The following is a 17,042-nucleotide window of genomic DNA, read 5'->3' on the forward strand; positions in this document are numbered from 1 at the left end:
TTTGGACGAACCCGACGAAGCGGCGATTCGGCATTCTTGAAGTCCGCCCTTCCCTAAAGCTGACAATTTTGGATACGCAACCGAGCTTTGTAGTTTCACGTCACCTTCATTCCTTCGTCAAAGTCGTTGTAAGGAGCGAGAACTGTCGCATGCGTGCTCACCGCTGGCGCTCACTCCTGCGCGCGCAACAGGATCTGACCGACGGCGCGCGCACACCAATCCTAAATGCGGCTTATGTTGCGGAAGCCGGGTCAGTTGGCGTAAGGCTTCTGCGCGGTGCAACCATACGGTTGCTTCGCCGCGGCCCGTGTCCTTAGGGCCGCATTATCATCTTGACCTTGTTGTTCGCAAGGCCTTTCGCTTTTGGCTTTGGCCTCCATAGCACAGTATTCCTGTAACAGAAATTTCAATGGCAATCTCTGTTGGAGCAGTAACTCTTATTACGACTTAAATTTGTTTCTGCTGGCCCCTTTGTATTCTCTTAATCCAACTTTTCTTAACTCTGCTGTTCCGGGACCCTTTTACCAGTCTGTTAAATGTCTGCAGAAGCCCTGCCTTTCCTGATCAGCGATAAAGCGAGCCAGGCACAAACCTCACATTTTTGCTTGCAAGATGCATCCTAAAATTTAATAACTACGCCTATACCATTATTAACGTCAAGCCTGACCTCACAGACATTTGAACTGAAACTGCTATTATTCGCAAACATAAACATAACTTGGGATGAGGTCCATTATGGCTAATGCAAATCAAAAAGCTTTATATAAAAGAGTCAACGTCTGCAGCTCGGGAAATATCTTCTTACCCTGCAAGGCGGTACGGATTGCCCAGGTTATTGGCGTTCATGAAGGCAATCATGCATTCCATGGTTATCTAAGCGAGTTATGGTAAACGTGATGGCTTCCCATCAGTTCTCGTCGTTGGGAACTTCGTACTTCTAAAATGACTTGAAATGCTTTAAGTCTCCATCCTTCCGGTTGCCTCCATGCAAAGATTAAAGCAGTGGTAGGCAAAAGAAGTCGTTAAATCACTTACCCCCAACCTGGCATGCGGTAATACAGTGCGAGCCCTTTACGCAGTTGGGGCTTTCTCTATTGAGCTTGGAATCACATGCACTTATATGCGATCTTCTTGGAATAGCCTTCCTAATGAAGTTCTCATTCGGCTCGCTCCAAAACTACAGGGAAAGATATTGAAGCCACGATGCCACCTTCTCGTCCAAGGTACGTCACTTAAGGAGGACCCTAACCCCGCCCACCATAGCTTAAGCCTCCATCTGTCACCAAAAAAGACAGCACTGGTTAACGATGCGAACTTGTTAGTAGAGGGCGACGAATAAAAACATGCATTGAAGTACCTATCTGAAGCTCAAAAAATTAATTCAAATCATTGATCTTTCTAGCACACCAGCGAAAGGCGAGACCAGTAAAATGGCTAAGTGTGTAAATCGATGTCGCAAAGCATTCCTTGCAATTTTCCTTGCAGCGGCCGTAGCGTTTGCACCAGCCTCGGCACAGGAGGTGTTCATGCCAAACCAGTTGGACGCTGTTCCAAGTGTTCTTATCATTGGAACGGCTAAAGGTGGCACGGTACGCAACATTTCGTCGACTGTTGTTGTTGCTAGTACGCACGTCGAGAAAGGTTTCCACTCAGCTCTTCCTTAAGTCCATTGGATTGCAGCACTGTTAGTTAAATCCTTTATTAAATACCTATTTTCGCTATTTGCCTTTCCTTAATGCTTGCTTCGCTCTTTCCCGGAGTAGACGGACCTCTACAAGCAGCTCACCGATGAGGATGTCAACAACGCGCCAGGACGGCCCGACCCGCCATTTCCGCTCAATGCCATTAAGGAGCCCTCGATGCTCAATCGGGGCGGCATTGAAGGCAAGCTGGTGCCAATGCAGCCCCTTTACTTCGAGTACCTTCAGCTGCTGAACCACCCCTGCAGCAGAGTCGGCCCTGACGAGTTCAATGAATGCCTGGCCTCCCGGGGCAGTTCGGAGCTCACGCTCGATGCCTCACCCGATTATTCCTACGACTTTTTGGCCCCGTTCTATCTGAAGCAGCTGAGTCCCTTGTCGAAGATTGTGATGATGATTCGAGAGCCGGTGGAGCGCGCTGAGGTGCTGTACCGCCACTACAAGCTGACGCAGGTCGGGGGCTCGGCGCGGGTTGACCAGGCCCTGGGGAAGCAGCCGGACTAGGTGTGGTCTCGCGGACGGAGGGCCGTACCGGGTGTGGCAGGTCACCACCCGTGGCGCCACATGTTTGCCGACAGTGTGCTTATCCAGAGCTTTTATTGTATTTATTACATTGTAAAGTTGATAGTCATACCCTGAATAACTTCGGCACTAAGAATTTTTATTTGATTGCAGTTCTGGGGCGGTAACAACGTATGTAGAAACAACTGGTTTGCCGCATGCAAATCCCTCGCCTCGCCTCACACAGTGGCTGTACCCGGGGGCTGCCTCTCGCACGTGTGCCCCCGCTCTTTATCACTCCTTCGACCTTCCCTTGCCACTCGCCAACCGGACTGCATGGGGCCTGTCTAACGCACAGGGCAAGTGGCTAGACAAGGGCATCGACGTCCTCGCCAGAGGTTTCCTCGAGGCCGTCCAGGGCGATCGCGAAGCGCTCGCCACGCTGCAGCGCGCCCTAAATTGTCCTCCGGCAGATGTGGCGTGTCAGGCAGATAACTGGCGGGACATTTCCACGCAACCCCTAATGCAGCCCATGGAGCACCGACTGTTCATGGGTGGTCTGTACCGTTACATGATGGCCATGTGGCGGCGTGTCTACTTCCAGCCCGGGAGGGTGATGCTGATCGACTCTCAGGCCTACTATGAACGACGTTACCCTGTGATGGAGAAGGTACTTTTGGGGGAAGAGGGGACGCGGACGCCAGTGGGGAGCGGATTAAGTAGACCGGAGACCACCAGGGGGGCTGGCAGGGGGGGTAGAGGTACCGATGGATGGGGGCCGGAGGGTCGCCGACCAGGGGCCTGGTTGTGGGCTTTACCTGATCAGAGGAATTTCGCATGTATTTATTTTTTCTCTGCGTCTTGGAATTCGTTTTTGTATTCCATTTGATGTCAAAGAATTGGAGTGGCATACGATGGTAAGGCGCACGTGGGTGGCATCCGCATGATGGACAGCAGTTGCAGCTTATTGCGGCGATATTAATAATATGTCCAGTACGACATCAGTGCCTTCACGTCTTACTACGCCTCTTGCAGGTCATCCGTTACCTGTACGGCAGGCCGATGCTTAAGGAGGAGCGTGAGATAGCGGCCAGCGGGTTGGTCTGGCGCAAGGCAGGAGTACCGCCGTTGTCGGGCGTGAAGCTATCCAAAGATGTAGGGCAACAACTGGCGGAGTTTTACAATCAGCACGTGATGCAAGGCTTCTTCCGCATGCTGACGGACATGAGCGCTGAGGGCGCCTGGGTGGCGGGCTTCGACAGCGAGCCCTGGGACCAGTGCCCCGGCTTTGCAGAGTTCAACCGCGACCGAACGCGTCGTCATTAGGACCGTAGCGATTTGAGAGCTTGGATTCTTGTGCACGGTCTCAAGCGATTAATGGATCAAGCGTTGATAGCAATACTAGCACAACTTAAAGGCAGCAGAGGTAACTGCTCCGCTGACTCGAAGGCTGACCTTGCTTATTACCCCACATATTCGAAGCGCCTTCTTAAAAGCTCGTTAGGAATGAAGCTAAGTCGCCACTTCGCTTTGCCAGCGCGCGGCCTTGCTGCTCTTCGGTGGCAGCAGCGACGGCTGGAGCAGGGGTGGCGGGCTCACCAGATATCGCCTTCCCAGCAGCTTCACTGCCTCGCATTTCCCCCCGCAGTACTCCTCTCACAGTGTCAGATCTGATTCGCCATGTTCGTTGATGCATGAGCAGCAACTCATCATGTTTTGTCAGTCGAATCTATTTTGTGTCGCATTTTCCATTAATCCTTGAGTCCAAGAAGAGAGTGATTGTGTGTGTGTGTGTGAAGCGCTTGTTTGACTGCGCAGTTTCTCGCAGCAAAGTGTGAATAGAGCTGATAGCAAGGGGACTCATGTGGCATATGGGAAGTATTAGTTGCCGCCATACTAAGAGCAGAGCAGGTAGTTGCTGATAATTGCTGCTGTTGTCGTTGTTGGTACAGATACATCTGACCAGGACGGTGCTGGCGACAACTTATAAGTCAGTTATACAAACTCGTTGCCGCAGGATGCAAGCCAGGAATACCCGGCGGTAAGACTGAGGCCCCAGCAGGGCAAAAATGTTGATGGAGGGTCAAGGGCGCGGGGAGCAACGCTCTGCCAATCCCCACGCCTGCCCATTTCGCCTATACGTTTATGTTAAGGTGACAAGCGGCAGCTCGGGCTTTGGTCTCCCTGTCGCGCCTTCCCAATGGCATAATGCGTCCTTAAGTTGTCCTTGATAAAACGTTGCGAAGAGATTCCTGCGGGCTGCGGCTGCAGCGACTGCTGGTTTAGTTGTACTGACGCGCCGGTTGCAGACGCGGCTACGTAAGATTTACACGGCTTTATATAGTTACGCCCAGGCTCGTCAGTCTGAAGCCTTGGCGGAGCAGGGCGTGTCGGGCCCCGTTTCCTGTCCGTGAAGCGCGCCAAGCGTATCATCACTAATAAGTGTTGCTGTCGCATGGGTTCGCGTTGGAGTTCTAAATGAGATGCTGTATAGGATGTGACAAAAACAGGACTTTATGCGTCGTGAACGTTGAATTTAGAGTCATTAATTCTTGGCTGCATGCTTGGGTTTTAGTTTGGCGATGCGGCAGCATTTCTAAGCCCCATGAATCTCAACGACCGATTTTTAATATTAATTGATTTTCCTTGTGGCACTTCGCGCTTGCCCTTCAAACGTTTTCTGAAATTCGATTCACACAAACGATTCCCAAAGCTGTAGTGATCCAATTACTTCTGTCGTTCTGGCAAGCGGATGCACAAACGAGAACCTGGATGGTTATCCCGCTGCCATACCGTTCTTCCTCACCTCTAGACGGACTGGCAATTCAGGCCCTATCTCTCGATGTTGCCTGATATAGCTACCAGGAAGGGATGTTTATGTGGCCTTCACGCATACTCCCCATAATGGCGAGGCGATGCACAAAGACGGCGTAATGCGAGCGCCTTAGTACAAGCAGGAAGCTCGAATTCATCAAGCAGGAAGTACTTCACGATTCATTAACTTTCATTGAAGATGTGCCCCAGACACACTTTTCCCCCACCTCACTGGGCGTGGACAGCAGGCCGGAAGACAACGAACCGCCACAACCGCTTAGTTCACCCTTGTCTGGGTTCCCCTGCCCGGGGACATGGAAAACCGTAGGGCTCCAAAACCCCTGCGCTATCATCATCATCATCGTCGTCGCCGCCGCCGCCGCGACGCTGCGGGCCCCCAAAAGGCGCCAGAACATAAAAACCTTCAGTGCTGGGACCCGGTAGCTCACGGAAAATTCAAAAGCAAGGGCGCGCACGGTGCAAGCGCATGTCCCGAAACCAAAAAGAAATCGCTTCCCAACCGATTGTTGTTGCCGCCGCTGTCGCTGGCTATGGCGCGGCAGTCGCGAGAGATCGAAGGTGGGCCGCGGGCGCAGCAGCAGCCGCCGCCGCGGCCGCAACCGTGCGCCTGCAGGGTCCCTTACAGCAACCGGAAGGTGCCCACGATGTGCCGCAGCTTGGACTCGTTGGCGGTGAAGCTCTGGCGCGCAGATAAGGTGGGGAGGAGGGAGGGGGACGGCAGCAGCAGGCGGCGGGCGGAGAGAGAGGGTGTTAGATCCAGAGCTCGGAAACCCCCACTATGTCACGGCCGCTACAGCCGGGGGCTCCAGGGGCATGTGGTGCACAATGACGGATGCACTTAGGACCGTGGACATGAAGCTGCGTCTTTAACCCCGACGGGAAAGCCAACGCCCGCCCTCTGCCCTGCCAGGTAGCCCTCCTCCTCCATCTCGTAAAGGCTCTCCCTCTTCCTCTCCCTCCCTCCCTCCCTCCCTCCCATCCACCCATCCACCCATCCACCCCCCAAACCTCATTCGGACGCACCTTGGTCGGACTGCGCACGAAGACTCCGAAAACCTTGCCTTGTGACACTGTGATAGTAACCAGGTAGTGGTACTCCTACCGGGGGAAGGGAAGGGGAAGGGAGGGGGGCCGGGGAAAGAGGCGAGAAAATGCGTCAGGAGACTTTTAGGGAACTGCTGGATCGAACCAAACCAACCAAACCGCGACTGATGGGTTAATGGAATGGATTTAGCAGGAAGCACGGCGGGTGGACGGCCGTGTCAGATGTGTTCATCGATAGGTTGGCGTGCGGGAATGGGGAGTGGACCACCCTACTCTACTCAAAAAGGAGGGCAGCTGGTGGCGGTGGACGTTTTTTTGACCGTTTGGAATGCAGGATGCGGCTCCTGTACGGCAGTGGCAAAGAGAGGCAACGACCACGTGGCAGTGTACAAACCGTGCCAAGGCACACAATGTGTCGTACCGGCGACTCAATGTCGTAATCGTAGAAGGTCTTGTCGTCCACCTCGCGAGAAGATGTCGTCCGGTTGGTCGCACTCGACAGGGCGTCCTGAGGTTGGTCGCCATGCAGGGGGGGAGGCAGATGTCGCACACGCACACTCCTTTGCCATCGCCATGCCTGTCCAAATCGCCTGCACCTCAACTACCTCAACGTAGTGTATGACAACCCACGCGAGGAAAAGCACCCACACCCACACGCTTGGGCACCTCCCCCAAGCGCACCATACCCGAACACCCTCGAGGAGTGTGGAGCTCCACAGAATCAGCCATGGCCCGCTTTCTTCCCCAGGCACTGATGTGTCCTGATGGGACTCACACCTCAAACCATCCCCGGATTTAGAGCTCAAAACAGATCTGAGCCTTGTCTTCCTCATTCGAGGGCCACGGCCTGTCTGTCTGTCTGCCTGTCTGTCTGGTTCCGTACCGCTACAAGTAAACACCTCTGTCAGGCCAGGGCCGCAGTAGATCCCAGGTAATCCGCTCATCACATGACATGACATCACACCACATCAAGCGCCTTAAAGGCTCTTTTTCCCCATCGGTGCTACTGCCGTACAAAGTGTTGAATGCATCTGCAGCCCTCAAGGTTGTTACCCAGGTGCGACCTTTCGCTATCACACGCCACGCCACGTCACGTGACGTCACGCGGCTCCTCACACAAACCGGCAATCGTACACTTCTCCTCTCGCAATCGTTTTCACCGCTTCGATTCCCTACTTCATGCTGCCGTACTAGCCACCACGCCGTACTCCACCCCTCACCCTCCCGGCGGAGGCCCCTGGTGGTCGCCATGCTCGCTGCCCACCTGAAGGTCGTAGTCGGCCCCCGCAAAGCCGCTGAGGGTGGAGTCCAGGTCGGTCAGCCGGAAGGACTTGTTGTCCTCACCCGCGCGAGCCAACGTAATCACGAAGGCTCGCTGGTCTGCAACACCGTACGGCAAACAGGTGGGGTGGTTAGTCGGGCGTATGGTGGGTAGGTCGAGTAGATAGCAGGGTTAGGTGGGGATGATAGCTGGGCAAATGTAGGGGACGGCGGGAGGAGGGTGAGGGCTTGAATTCTACAGGGAAAGCAATCTGCGTGGACGAGTCAGGGTTTTGTGCCGTACATTCCCCTTCCTTTCGACTCCCTGGGACGGGTCTCCCGCCCATAGCTAGGGCATGTACGACGGTATGAAAACGTTGGTTTTTTCCGTTCTTCCACTTCGTAATCCGCCACCTCGTCGTTGGTGTAATCCCCCATCTCACCTCGCATGCGGGGGTTCACCACGCGGCCATCAATACCCTGAGTGCCCTTCTCCACCTGCGGGGGGCGTATGTGCGAGCGGGTGAGAGCGTAGGGTGGATTGGGGGCCGCGGAAAAGCAGAAGAGGAGGGGAAAAGGAGGAGGAGGGGAAGAGGAGGAAAAGGAGGAGGAGGGGAAGAGGAGGAAGAGGAGGAGGAGAAGAGGAGTTGAAACCAGCAGCAATGGCAAAAGACAGACGTGGGGAACAGTGAGGGCAAATGGCGAAGAGAAGCCAACGCCGCGACAATTCTCCGCCAGCCATCGCTTCTATGGTCCCTAAGCCATCCAGCTCCGAAACCAGCCCTTGAACCTCAACACGGGCCCCCAAAACATCCTCCCCTTCCCTAGGTTGAAACTTAATAAAGAAATTGGAAATCTGGATCTGGATTTGTACGAGCACACCTTGTTGGGCACCTCCTCCTTCCAGCCTGTGGGATACTCGAAGGTGTACCTGGGGGTCTCCTTGGCGTTACCGCCGTAGCCGCCGTAGCTGGTGGGCGGGGTGGCATAGCCCAGGAAGGTGGTGAACTCTGCGGCGGTGAAGGGCGATAAAGGGCGGTAAAGGGGGGAAAGGGGAGGGCGGTCACAATCAAAAGAGGGGTGGGCGTCAGGGGGAGGCGGCCAGTCCGCAGCTGCTGCCGAGGAGCCGGGGTGGTCGGTCCAGAATTGCTGTTGCTGCTGCTACTGCTGCAGTCGCAACGTGCGGAACATCATCGGGCCACATGTCCACGCGGGCGCGGTTACCGCCGCCAAGATGCGGGTGGGGTGCGGTGGGAGGTGGGGACATGGGGATGAATCGTCTCATCGTCCCCTGGTCCCCTCTGTCTCGTGGGGTTGTTGCAGGAAGCCGTGCTAGCGCTCGAGAATCCGCGGGATCCTGCTTCACCTTGTCAAGAATCAGTTATTTCGTGCAAGGCCTTAGTATTGATGGATGTTCGTCCCACGCAACCTACATTCCCCAGCCCCCAGAGCCGCCAAATGGGTGGCGTCGAGGAGAGTTGTTGCAGGTTACGAGGGGATTAAAGCACACCGGTATTAGGAAACCGTTCGACACCGGCCGGAACGGCTGCTTTATCGCAACTCTTAGGTCCCGCCTGGAGCTTTGGCTGACAGCGACACTTGTGGAATACGCGGAGATATGCGCGGAGATGCCAAACGGAGTTCTATCCGCGGGTTGGGTACGCGCGATTCAATCTTTAATGCTAGGATTCAGTATTATCATAAAATACGACATTATTGAAGCCACGCTGCATACTCACCTTCTCCGGCATGCACAGGCGACGAAGGCATGCACGTCGCCAGGCCTAGCCCTGCGACAGACAGCAGAAGCTCCCGACGGGCAAGCTGAGCGGTTAAGGCTTCATCGTGATGCTGTTTCTGAGATGAAGTGGAGATTGCTTTGGCTGCTACCCGGCAACGCGGAACCACTGAGGCAGCAGCGCTCGAGCGGAAGGGTTGCGCCCCACGCAGCTTGGCGTCCATCGCTACGTTCTTCATCATTTTGCCTGTGAGAAACTCGAATACTAGTGTGCGCCCAAATCGTTTCTCGACATGATCTTGGTTGACGAGCAACCATCTTCAACTCGTCGTACACTGCCTCCATTTGAGGGTTGAGGACTTGCATGGGGTTGTTTCATAAGGAAATGTTACACGCTGCATTTTCTACACAGCAATCAGTTGCGATACGCGTCCGTTTCTGCAGTCTATTTGAGCTTGGATCCCCCTCGCGGCGACGCGGCATGTATTGAGATCTGACTTGGACCGCTTGCGCTCCACGTATTTTGCAGCCGGTATGACTGCTACAAGCTCTAGGTCAGGCTTGCCGCACACGCAAACACACAAGGCATGAATTCTTGCGCAGCTTTGTCCACCGATCAGCCCGATCGCTTTGTGAATATGTTTACTTGTAGTATCTGCCGATATATTTTTTATGCTAGCGATATTTGGGGGTTGCGCTATGGGGCGCCCCAAGTCAGTTGTATGCTTGCAGGCCGTGCTCCGCATAATGAGAGACATTCACAGAGGAGATTCACGAGCACAGCGTTTAGATCAATACGCCGAACCAATACCGTAATGGAGATGGCCACCCCTGCCTTGCAAAGTACCGGTCAACCACCCGTCAACCAGGAAATGCCAGCCCCTGCCAGACCCGTTTGCATTCCGCCAGGAAAAGCTAATCCAACGCATATAGATGCCATGGATCATCTAGCAGGCGGAATCGATCCTAGCGGCTGCAAACTGCCTTTGAAGGGGGACAGGGGGAGGGAATTATGCGAGGTAAGTATCATCCTGCGGGCCTTATCCTTAACGCGAAAGCAGCGCCCACCATGACGTAGTTATCTTATAGAGCTGAGGGCCGCTGTGGACCGCTGTGAACTGTACCGGTTCCCTGACTACATGCTCGAGGGCAGGAGGAGGAAAGCCTAGGCGCATCATCCATTTACGTACGCATAGCTCCTCTTCATTACTGCTGTAGTCCGAACCACCACTGCTACATGGTCCGAACGTCCAGCGCTGAGAAGGCACATCGGGATCATTTGGGTCACACAGCCTCCCCGTCTAATAGGATGCATTCCAGGCCAGTCTTCAGAGCGCCAAGGCAAGATGAGCGGCATCACCGCCGCCGCAGATTAAGGAGCATTTGAGCTACTCGACATAGACAAGAGTTTGGATCCGCAGATTGGCACGAATTGCGTCTAAGCAACCTAAAGTACTTGCTTTATGGCGTGATGACTGGGTACGATTACCGTACAGGCGCACGGTACATGACGTATATATCTCACGCAGAAGTCATGTTCTCTTCCTTGCAGATGTTTCAGACTGTCCGCTGCCCCAGACCTATCAGCGGATAGCTAACGCGGACTCCCAGCCACCCTGTACTCGCACCACGACGAACTAGAAACCACCAATGCCGTACATACGAACACAGAGGGTCCATTACATCCGGTTCCAGTCGGCAGTCTTCACTCCACACACGTCCCTTCCTTAGGCCAGGCCACTTCCTACCAGGCCCTCCTTTTCCTCCCACACGGGTCACATAGGGCCGTAACCCGCCAACCCTCCCCTGCCAGGCTGTTTATCATACCCCAAAACACCCTCCTACCTACCATGGTAGTAGGACAGCAAAGCCACAGCTATCAGCCACAGCTGTCTCAATGGATGACTCTAAATAAGGCGCTCTCTAAGCCGCGTCGCCCAAGGCAATCTCACACCACCAAGACGCAACACCGACACACTGAACGGCTATACACGTGTACACAACCTTACACCACATCGTCGCCATTAACTGCCCTCAATCGCCCACTATCACGACTACGGCGTCCTATTCCTTAAGGCTAATCAAGCTAATCCCTCTTACGCGGTTCCTCCTACCCCTATCCCTACTCCTACCCCTACCACCCCTGCGACTACCACCCAACCAACCTGTCACTACCACCCCTGCCACTACCACCCAACCAACCTGTCACTACCACCCTGCCACTACGTGGGCTCATGTCAACGGACTCCTCCCGGTGCCCTCACGACTTCAATCCCTCGCCCACCCACATAAGCCACGCAAAGCCCCCCCTGCCTCGCTCCCACAGCCCACCAGCACCACCACTACCACACTGCGCTCACTCTCCGGCCCTACTCCTTACCCGCCAGCTCCCACACGTCAATTACGCCGGGCGGCACTGACGGGTCAGTTGCTGCCCTCACAGCCACCCGTGCCACCGTCTCCACGTTGACGGGCGGCACAAAGGCAGCCCCCACCAGCGGCACCCCAGACAGCTGCTTTGCTTGCTTAACGCCCAGCCGCTCAATCATCATCTCCAAGGGCCGGAAGGCCAAGCCCAGCGGCACCGTCAGATTGGACGACACCACCCGGTCGCCGTAGATGACTCCTGGCCGTAGCACCACACCGGTGCTGGGAAATTGGATGCGAAGGGACTCCTCAGCGGCCTGCTTACCGCGGATGTAGCCGCCAAGAACGGCATCTTGTGTGTGTGTGTGTGTATTGGGGGGGGGGGATACAGTGGCGCGGGATGGCGGAGACAGCCCCCAAGTCAGTGGCGGTGGTGGCAGTGGCAAGGCGGATGCAGGACCCACAAGGCTGTTCGTGCGGAGCGCAGCGAGACATACAGGGATTGGGTGCAAGAAATAAAAGAGAAAGTAAACGGCCAGAGTGTTGCAAGTGCTTTTTTTGGGGTGCTGCCAAGGACTGTAACAGTCAGGGCTGGCAAGCCCGTTCCTGCAGCCCTGGGGCCGCGACCCCCAGCAGCTTCTGGCCAGTGACCGGTGCTCGACGTCCCGCCAGCCAGGGGATCTCCAATGATGGTGACCACTAACTACTAACAGAATTATGAGGTCAATATTCAACTTTCCGACACCTTCATTATCGAATCATTCCCATGTAATGCTCATGTTTGGGTCTTACTATTACTATCCGAAGGAAAAAGGCTAAGGCTAATCTTAAGCTGCCAGGGTGTATGTGTGGTGCATGAGCGGTGCTGCATCCCGGGCTCCGGACACCAATCATCTTACCGATAAGCGGAATGTTGGGGATGTGCGCAGAGATGAAGACGAAGCGCTTGACACCCGCCGCCCGCGCCGCCTCAATCAGCGATACGTTGGCGGCGCCGTTCACCTGCGTTCACAGACGCACCCCAGCGCACGGCCAGGTGCACAAGCGAGGTGATCAAGGTGTGGAAAGGCGAGGAACGAGGTGTATAGCGCAGCAGCACGACCCATATGAATTGCCGCAGTGTAATCGGAGAAAATGTGGCAGACATCCATATGGCATGCGGGATGTTTTGCACGAGTGCATGAAGCCATCAAGCCTGTTCTCGAACCGGTCACGAGCTTCCACCCAAATTCCATCCATTCCATCCCCTATGGCATACCCCCTTGGAAGTGCTACTGAGCAGGCAGGGTAGTGTTTCTGGTGCTGCCGGGGTTGCCTGGTGCTGTCCAGGCCAAAGAGCCGTGGTGGTGCATACACAGATAACAGAGTCTTCATCCGGACACATCTTGACAAGGGCCTGGACCGGTGATACGAAGGGGTTCACCTTACTTCATACCGCTTAGCAAGGCTCTGACGTGACCGATATAGTGCTAGGGTTATCATTACGCGGGCAGCACCAACCGGTCATCTATTCGAAACCCCCACTGCAACATCTTCGTCCAACCATTCCACTCACCCACCATTCAAAACCCACCTTGAGCATCTCCTCATTCGTCCCGAAACCACCGATGCACGACACAACGGCATCTGCGCCTTCCAGATGGCGGGCGAAGGTTTGCGGCTCCAACGCATTGCCCCGCACCCACTCCACGGCGTCCACCCACGGCTCCCGGACCAGCGGTGGAGTACCTGGCGGCGATGTTGGCAGAGAGTACAGCAAAAGTATAGATCTCCGGTTGTGAAAATGGAGATACGACGGCGCGCTGCAGAAGCTTGCTTGTCATGTCAAGCAGCCATGTTTTCAAATGCGCACGGTTGTGACAACAATACCAAAGTAACAAGTTACACGTTATTAGGTCAGCACAAATGCGGAGGCTTCCGTGAAAGCTGAGGAGACGGTCATGGACAGCTAACGGTTGTAACCGTACCGTACCGTACCGTAACCATGTTATCAACCGCACACGAATACGCCTCCGTAAGCTTCCAGCTGACGAGCTCATGCGCTGCTGCACAAGAGAGACCCCGCACTTGTTGCCCAGCCCTCGCTGTCCAGCCCACGCTGCTGCCTTCATGTTTGACATGAAGGCAGCAGCGCTCAACAGAGGAGCCATTGTGCAGCTGCAGATGCGTCCAGATGTGCAAGCAGTTCAGGATCTATCCCTGTTCAGTTGCTGGACCACAATTTTCCCAGGACCAAAATCAATCCTTGGCTCACCGCTCCGGCTGACACCCAACACGCTCAGACCCGTCCCCACGGCCTCTTTGCACACGTTGCTGCCGACGAAGCCGCGGCCGCCAAACACCAGCAGCTTTGGAGGGGCCGAAGTCCCGGAATCTGTGGCCGCATCCTGAGATGGTCGCAGGGAAGCACGTGCAACACAGGGGAGTTCCCAGACGCCGGTCAGGAGCTCCGAGGAAGCTATAATACGGTGGTGTGGGGTCAATAAGTGACATAAGGTAGGAAAAGCTTTCTTAGACGGAAAAGGAAACACTTGACAGGACAAGCAATTCGACTAACTGTTAGTACAGTTTTAGCGCTTGGCATAGATAATCCCTCAAATCAATAATACCTGTGCAGAAGGTTCAGGTGAAGCATCAGACGCAGAAGGGCTTGCAGCGGCGAATGCTCTCGCGAGCCTGCCGGCATCAAAGGGGTTCCATTACAAGGAGCTGCAAGAAAGGCAGCAGAAAACTGTATGGCACTTGATCCAGTTTTACCTTGGGCCATTTAGACGAGCCGTCGGGAGAAGTGCTCCAGACAGAGCACGTCCGAGCATCAAGGGCTGTGACATTTGTGTCGAGGGCCTGCTGACTAGGAGGCGCAGGGGCTGCTACGCTGCTATGATGCCCAAGCAATTCTCTTAGAATTTCATAACCCTTCTCGGGAAGGGAGCGCTTCAAGTTATCTACTTGCTGTGTTGTGGGAGTACTCCCTTGGACGAAGGCTCCGAAGACCTCTTGCAAACTTTGAAAACGATACTCACGGTATTGGCTACCCGATGTACTCATTCTGCATACCCATCTGCATTGCGAGCGTGCATTGAATGACACGCCAGGGATTCAGGTTGCTAAGCGGTTGGTGCGTAAAGTGCGGGGTACATGTGTTTGGAGACAAGTATTGGTACAGCACAAAGGAGAGCTTGAAACGCAAACGATTTGGCTGGCGTCTGACCCAAGTACAAAGCCATGGCAGGTGAACGGGGCCGTGGCTCGTCCAGGACTTTACCCCGTTGGAGATATCTCATGCCCGGTGTGTGGAGGTGTGTGGACTTCATGCATAATTGGGGTTGAAAGAAGAATACCAGGCCAAGGCATACATGTAAGCGTAACCAACTCCCGTAAGACCGGCAGCACAACGCTCAGTCCCCCCAGCACAAGGGAATAATTTTGCAGCTCCATGTGACGTTTTTACTGCCTTGTAAGGTCCTCAACGCAAGACAACGTCGAGAAGACAATAGTTGCAATATGTTTTCTTGAACTCGATGTAAATTTCGTTGCATATCATATTTCTATGATAACCATGATGACTGGAAAAAAGATTAAGCAAAGGTTGGTGTTGTCCAGCTGGGCCCTGCGGACTCAAGAGTCGACATTGGTGATGTCGTGACAACAGTTTTCTCTCTTTCCCTGCGCCCGGGTCAATATCGGACCCAAGTACACCTTTCTGGGGTCCGCTACCCCGCCGTGAGTTTTCTTACCAGTTCGCGGCCCAGTAGGTTAGGACTTTGCTTGTCTTAAGGCTTCCGCCGTATCCGACTGCGCGCAGCAAAATGGATCGCGACAAGCTTATGAAGATGGCCGGTGCCGTGCGCACCGGTGGCAAGGGCTCCGTCAGGAGGTGCGGCGGCTGGAGGCGCGCTTTGCTTTATTACTTGGGAGGCGCTGACGCCTGTAATTACTCTGAACAAACAGAAAGAAGAAGGCTGTGCACAAGACGACATCCACTGACGATAAGCGGTTGCAAAACACCCTTAAGCGCCTGGGCGTGAACACTATCCCGGGCATTGAGGAGGTGAACATCTTCAAGGACGACACCGTCATCCACTTTGTTAACCCCAAGGGTAATGTCCAAATTCGATCACATGAATCATGCTATCCCGCGCGAATGCAAGTGACAGCTCACGTCCTTGTTTCACGCATGCAGTGCAAGCCTCCATTGCCGCCAATACCTATGTTATCAGCGGTCCGTCACAGCAAAAGAGTAAGTAGCTCCCTAGACTGTTTTCCAAAGCTGTGTGGATGCACATGTGGATTGTTTTAACGGAATCCGTGTCGCCGACAGAAATCCAAGAGTTGCTGCCTGGAATTCTGAACCAGATGGGGCCAGACAGCCTGGTGCATCTGAAGAAGATGATGCAGCAGGTATTTCACCACCTTTCGATTGGGGGAACTACAGGTGCATGACGTGTATCGTACGGCGGTTTTTTAACGCGGGATTTGCACGGTTGTCCACTGCAGCTGGGTGCTGTGGGTGGCCTTCCCGGCGGCCTTGGGGCCCTTGGAGGCCTTGGAGGCCTTGCCAGCATGGGGGCTCCGGCAGCTGGCGGTGCCGCGGCTGGTGGCGACGACGACGGTAGGCATGCTTTGGGGTCTCGTGGCCACGACTATACATGTCCTGCGTTCTTTCGCTGGCTTGGGCGCCATGACTTCGGGCATGGGCTTCCCATTTGGGGCTCTGGGCGTACAACTGGTACTCATATGTTCTCTGAACCCCAGTCCCTTTCTTTGTGCAGACGTGCCGGACCTTGTGGAGAACTTCGACACCGCCGCATAATGGCCGGGACACCGCGTTTGGTGCGGATGGCTTGCCGCTATGTCGGTGTGATGTTTGGCTGGTTTTTGAAACCACGCAGGACAGTGAGCGGGTCGTCGATAGGGGCAGCAGCGGTGCAGGACCTGTCACACGGCAATGCATTCCGCGACAATGTCGCTGTAGCAGGGCTTGTGCCAAGCTGTTGTGCGGGACAGAGCAAAAATGTTTTGGTTGGTGGGTTGAAACTAAGGCAGGCCGTAAATGGCCGGATGCCAGGCCGGGTAGTCAGGTTGGGTATCGCTGTGTAAGTTTCAAATCCCTTGTTTATTTTGCGGCCGCATGTGCGCCTGAAGCTGGAAGGGGCTTATTGCAAGGGGCATGTAGCATGGATGAGCAGCGCGACTGTGTACGGCCCCGACAGGCAGGCGTGGCAGTGTGGGGGCAACGCTTTTTGCACTGTAACTGCATTTATCTCAATCCAGCCGCTTCTGCTCAATTGATGGCGTTTAAAGAGCTTAGCGATTTCCGAAGTGTAAGGAGTGCACGTGCAGCAGCCACGTCCATTGAGAAGCGGCACGGGGTCTGTGTACAACAAGGATTGGTACAGGCGGAAACCAGGTGAGTCGCTCTGGGATCGTGACTGCCGGGCAGTAATTTCCCAGCAGTCGCCGTACGACTTCATGGCAAATCCCAAGGCCAACGACAAGCTTTTAGGCATTTATCTTTAGCACTGTGTTCCAGAGCTGATGGTATGATGGGGGGGTATGTTCGCAGTAACTTGGCATTTTTGACAGTTAGCACAGAG

The 17,042-nt window shown here is 54.7% G+C and overlaps 4 protein-coding genes across 4 annotated transcripts; 2 read left to right on the forward strand and 2 right to left on the reverse strand.

Annotated features, from left to right (window-relative positions):
* Window positions 1-1,307: 1,307 nt before the first annotated feature.
* Window positions 1,308-3,527, forward strand: VOLCADRAFT_104713 (uncharacterized protein; the record flags this gene model as incomplete). Its single annotated transcript, XM_002950283.1, has 4 exons — window positions 1,308-1,589; window positions 1,764-2,153; window positions 2,449-2,871; window positions 3,237-3,527. Exons 1-4 carry the CDS (start codon window positions 1,431-1,433, stop codon window positions 3,525-3,527), a joined length of 1,263 nt encoding a protein of 420 aa, XP_002950329.1. The 5' UTR covers window positions 1,308-1,430.
* A 2,106-nt stretch (window positions 3,528-5,633) lies between these two features.
* On the reverse strand, window positions 5,634-9,326 carry VOLCADRAFT_109766 (uncharacterized protein). Its single transcript, XM_002950410.1, has 7 exons — window positions 9,080-9,326; window positions 8,223-8,350; window positions 7,784-7,838; window positions 7,345-7,460; window positions 6,502-6,588; window positions 6,060-6,134; window positions 5,634-5,715 (listed from the first exon to the last, which is right to left on the reverse strand). Exons 1-7 carry the CDS (start codon window positions 9,318-9,320, stop codon window positions 5,656-5,658), a joined length of 762 nt encoding a protein of 253 aa, XP_002950456.1. The 5' UTR covers window positions 9,321-9,326; the 3' UTR covers window positions 5,634-5,655.
* Window positions 9,327-11,447: 2,121 nt separating this feature from the next.
* On the reverse strand, window positions 11,448-13,796 carry VOLCADRAFT_60325 (uncharacterized protein; the record flags this gene model as incomplete). Its single annotated transcript, XM_002950411.1, has 4 exons — window positions 11,448-11,797; window positions 12,345-12,447; window positions 13,019-13,173; window positions 13,700-13,796. Coding segments are annotated over 4 exons (705 nt in total), but the record flags the coding sequence as incomplete, so codon positions are not given.
* A 1,320-nt stretch (window positions 13,797-15,116) lies between these two features.
* On the forward strand, window positions 15,117-16,576 carry VOLCADRAFT_104715 (uncharacterized protein). Its single transcript, XM_002950284.1, has 7 exons — window positions 15,117-15,168; window positions 15,251-15,322; window positions 15,397-15,545; window positions 15,629-15,685; window positions 15,767-15,846; window positions 15,943-16,057; window positions 16,218-16,576. The coding sequence occupies exons 2-7, from the start codon at window positions 15,255-15,257 to the stop codon at window positions 16,256-16,258; spliced, it is 510 nt and encodes a 169-aa protein (XP_002950330.1). The 5' UTR covers window positions 15,117-15,168; window positions 15,251-15,254; the 3' UTR covers window positions 16,259-16,576.
* The last annotated feature ends 466 nt before the right edge of the window (window positions 16,577-17,042 follow it).

This window comes from Volvox carteri (assembly GCF_000143455.1).
Source record: "Volvox carteri f. nagariensis unplaced genomic scaffold VOLCAscaffold_18, whole genome shotgun sequence".
Classification (NCBI taxonomy): domain Eukaryota; kingdom Viridiplantae; phylum Chlorophyta; class Chlorophyceae; order Chlamydomonadales; family Volvocaceae; genus Volvox; species Volvox carteri.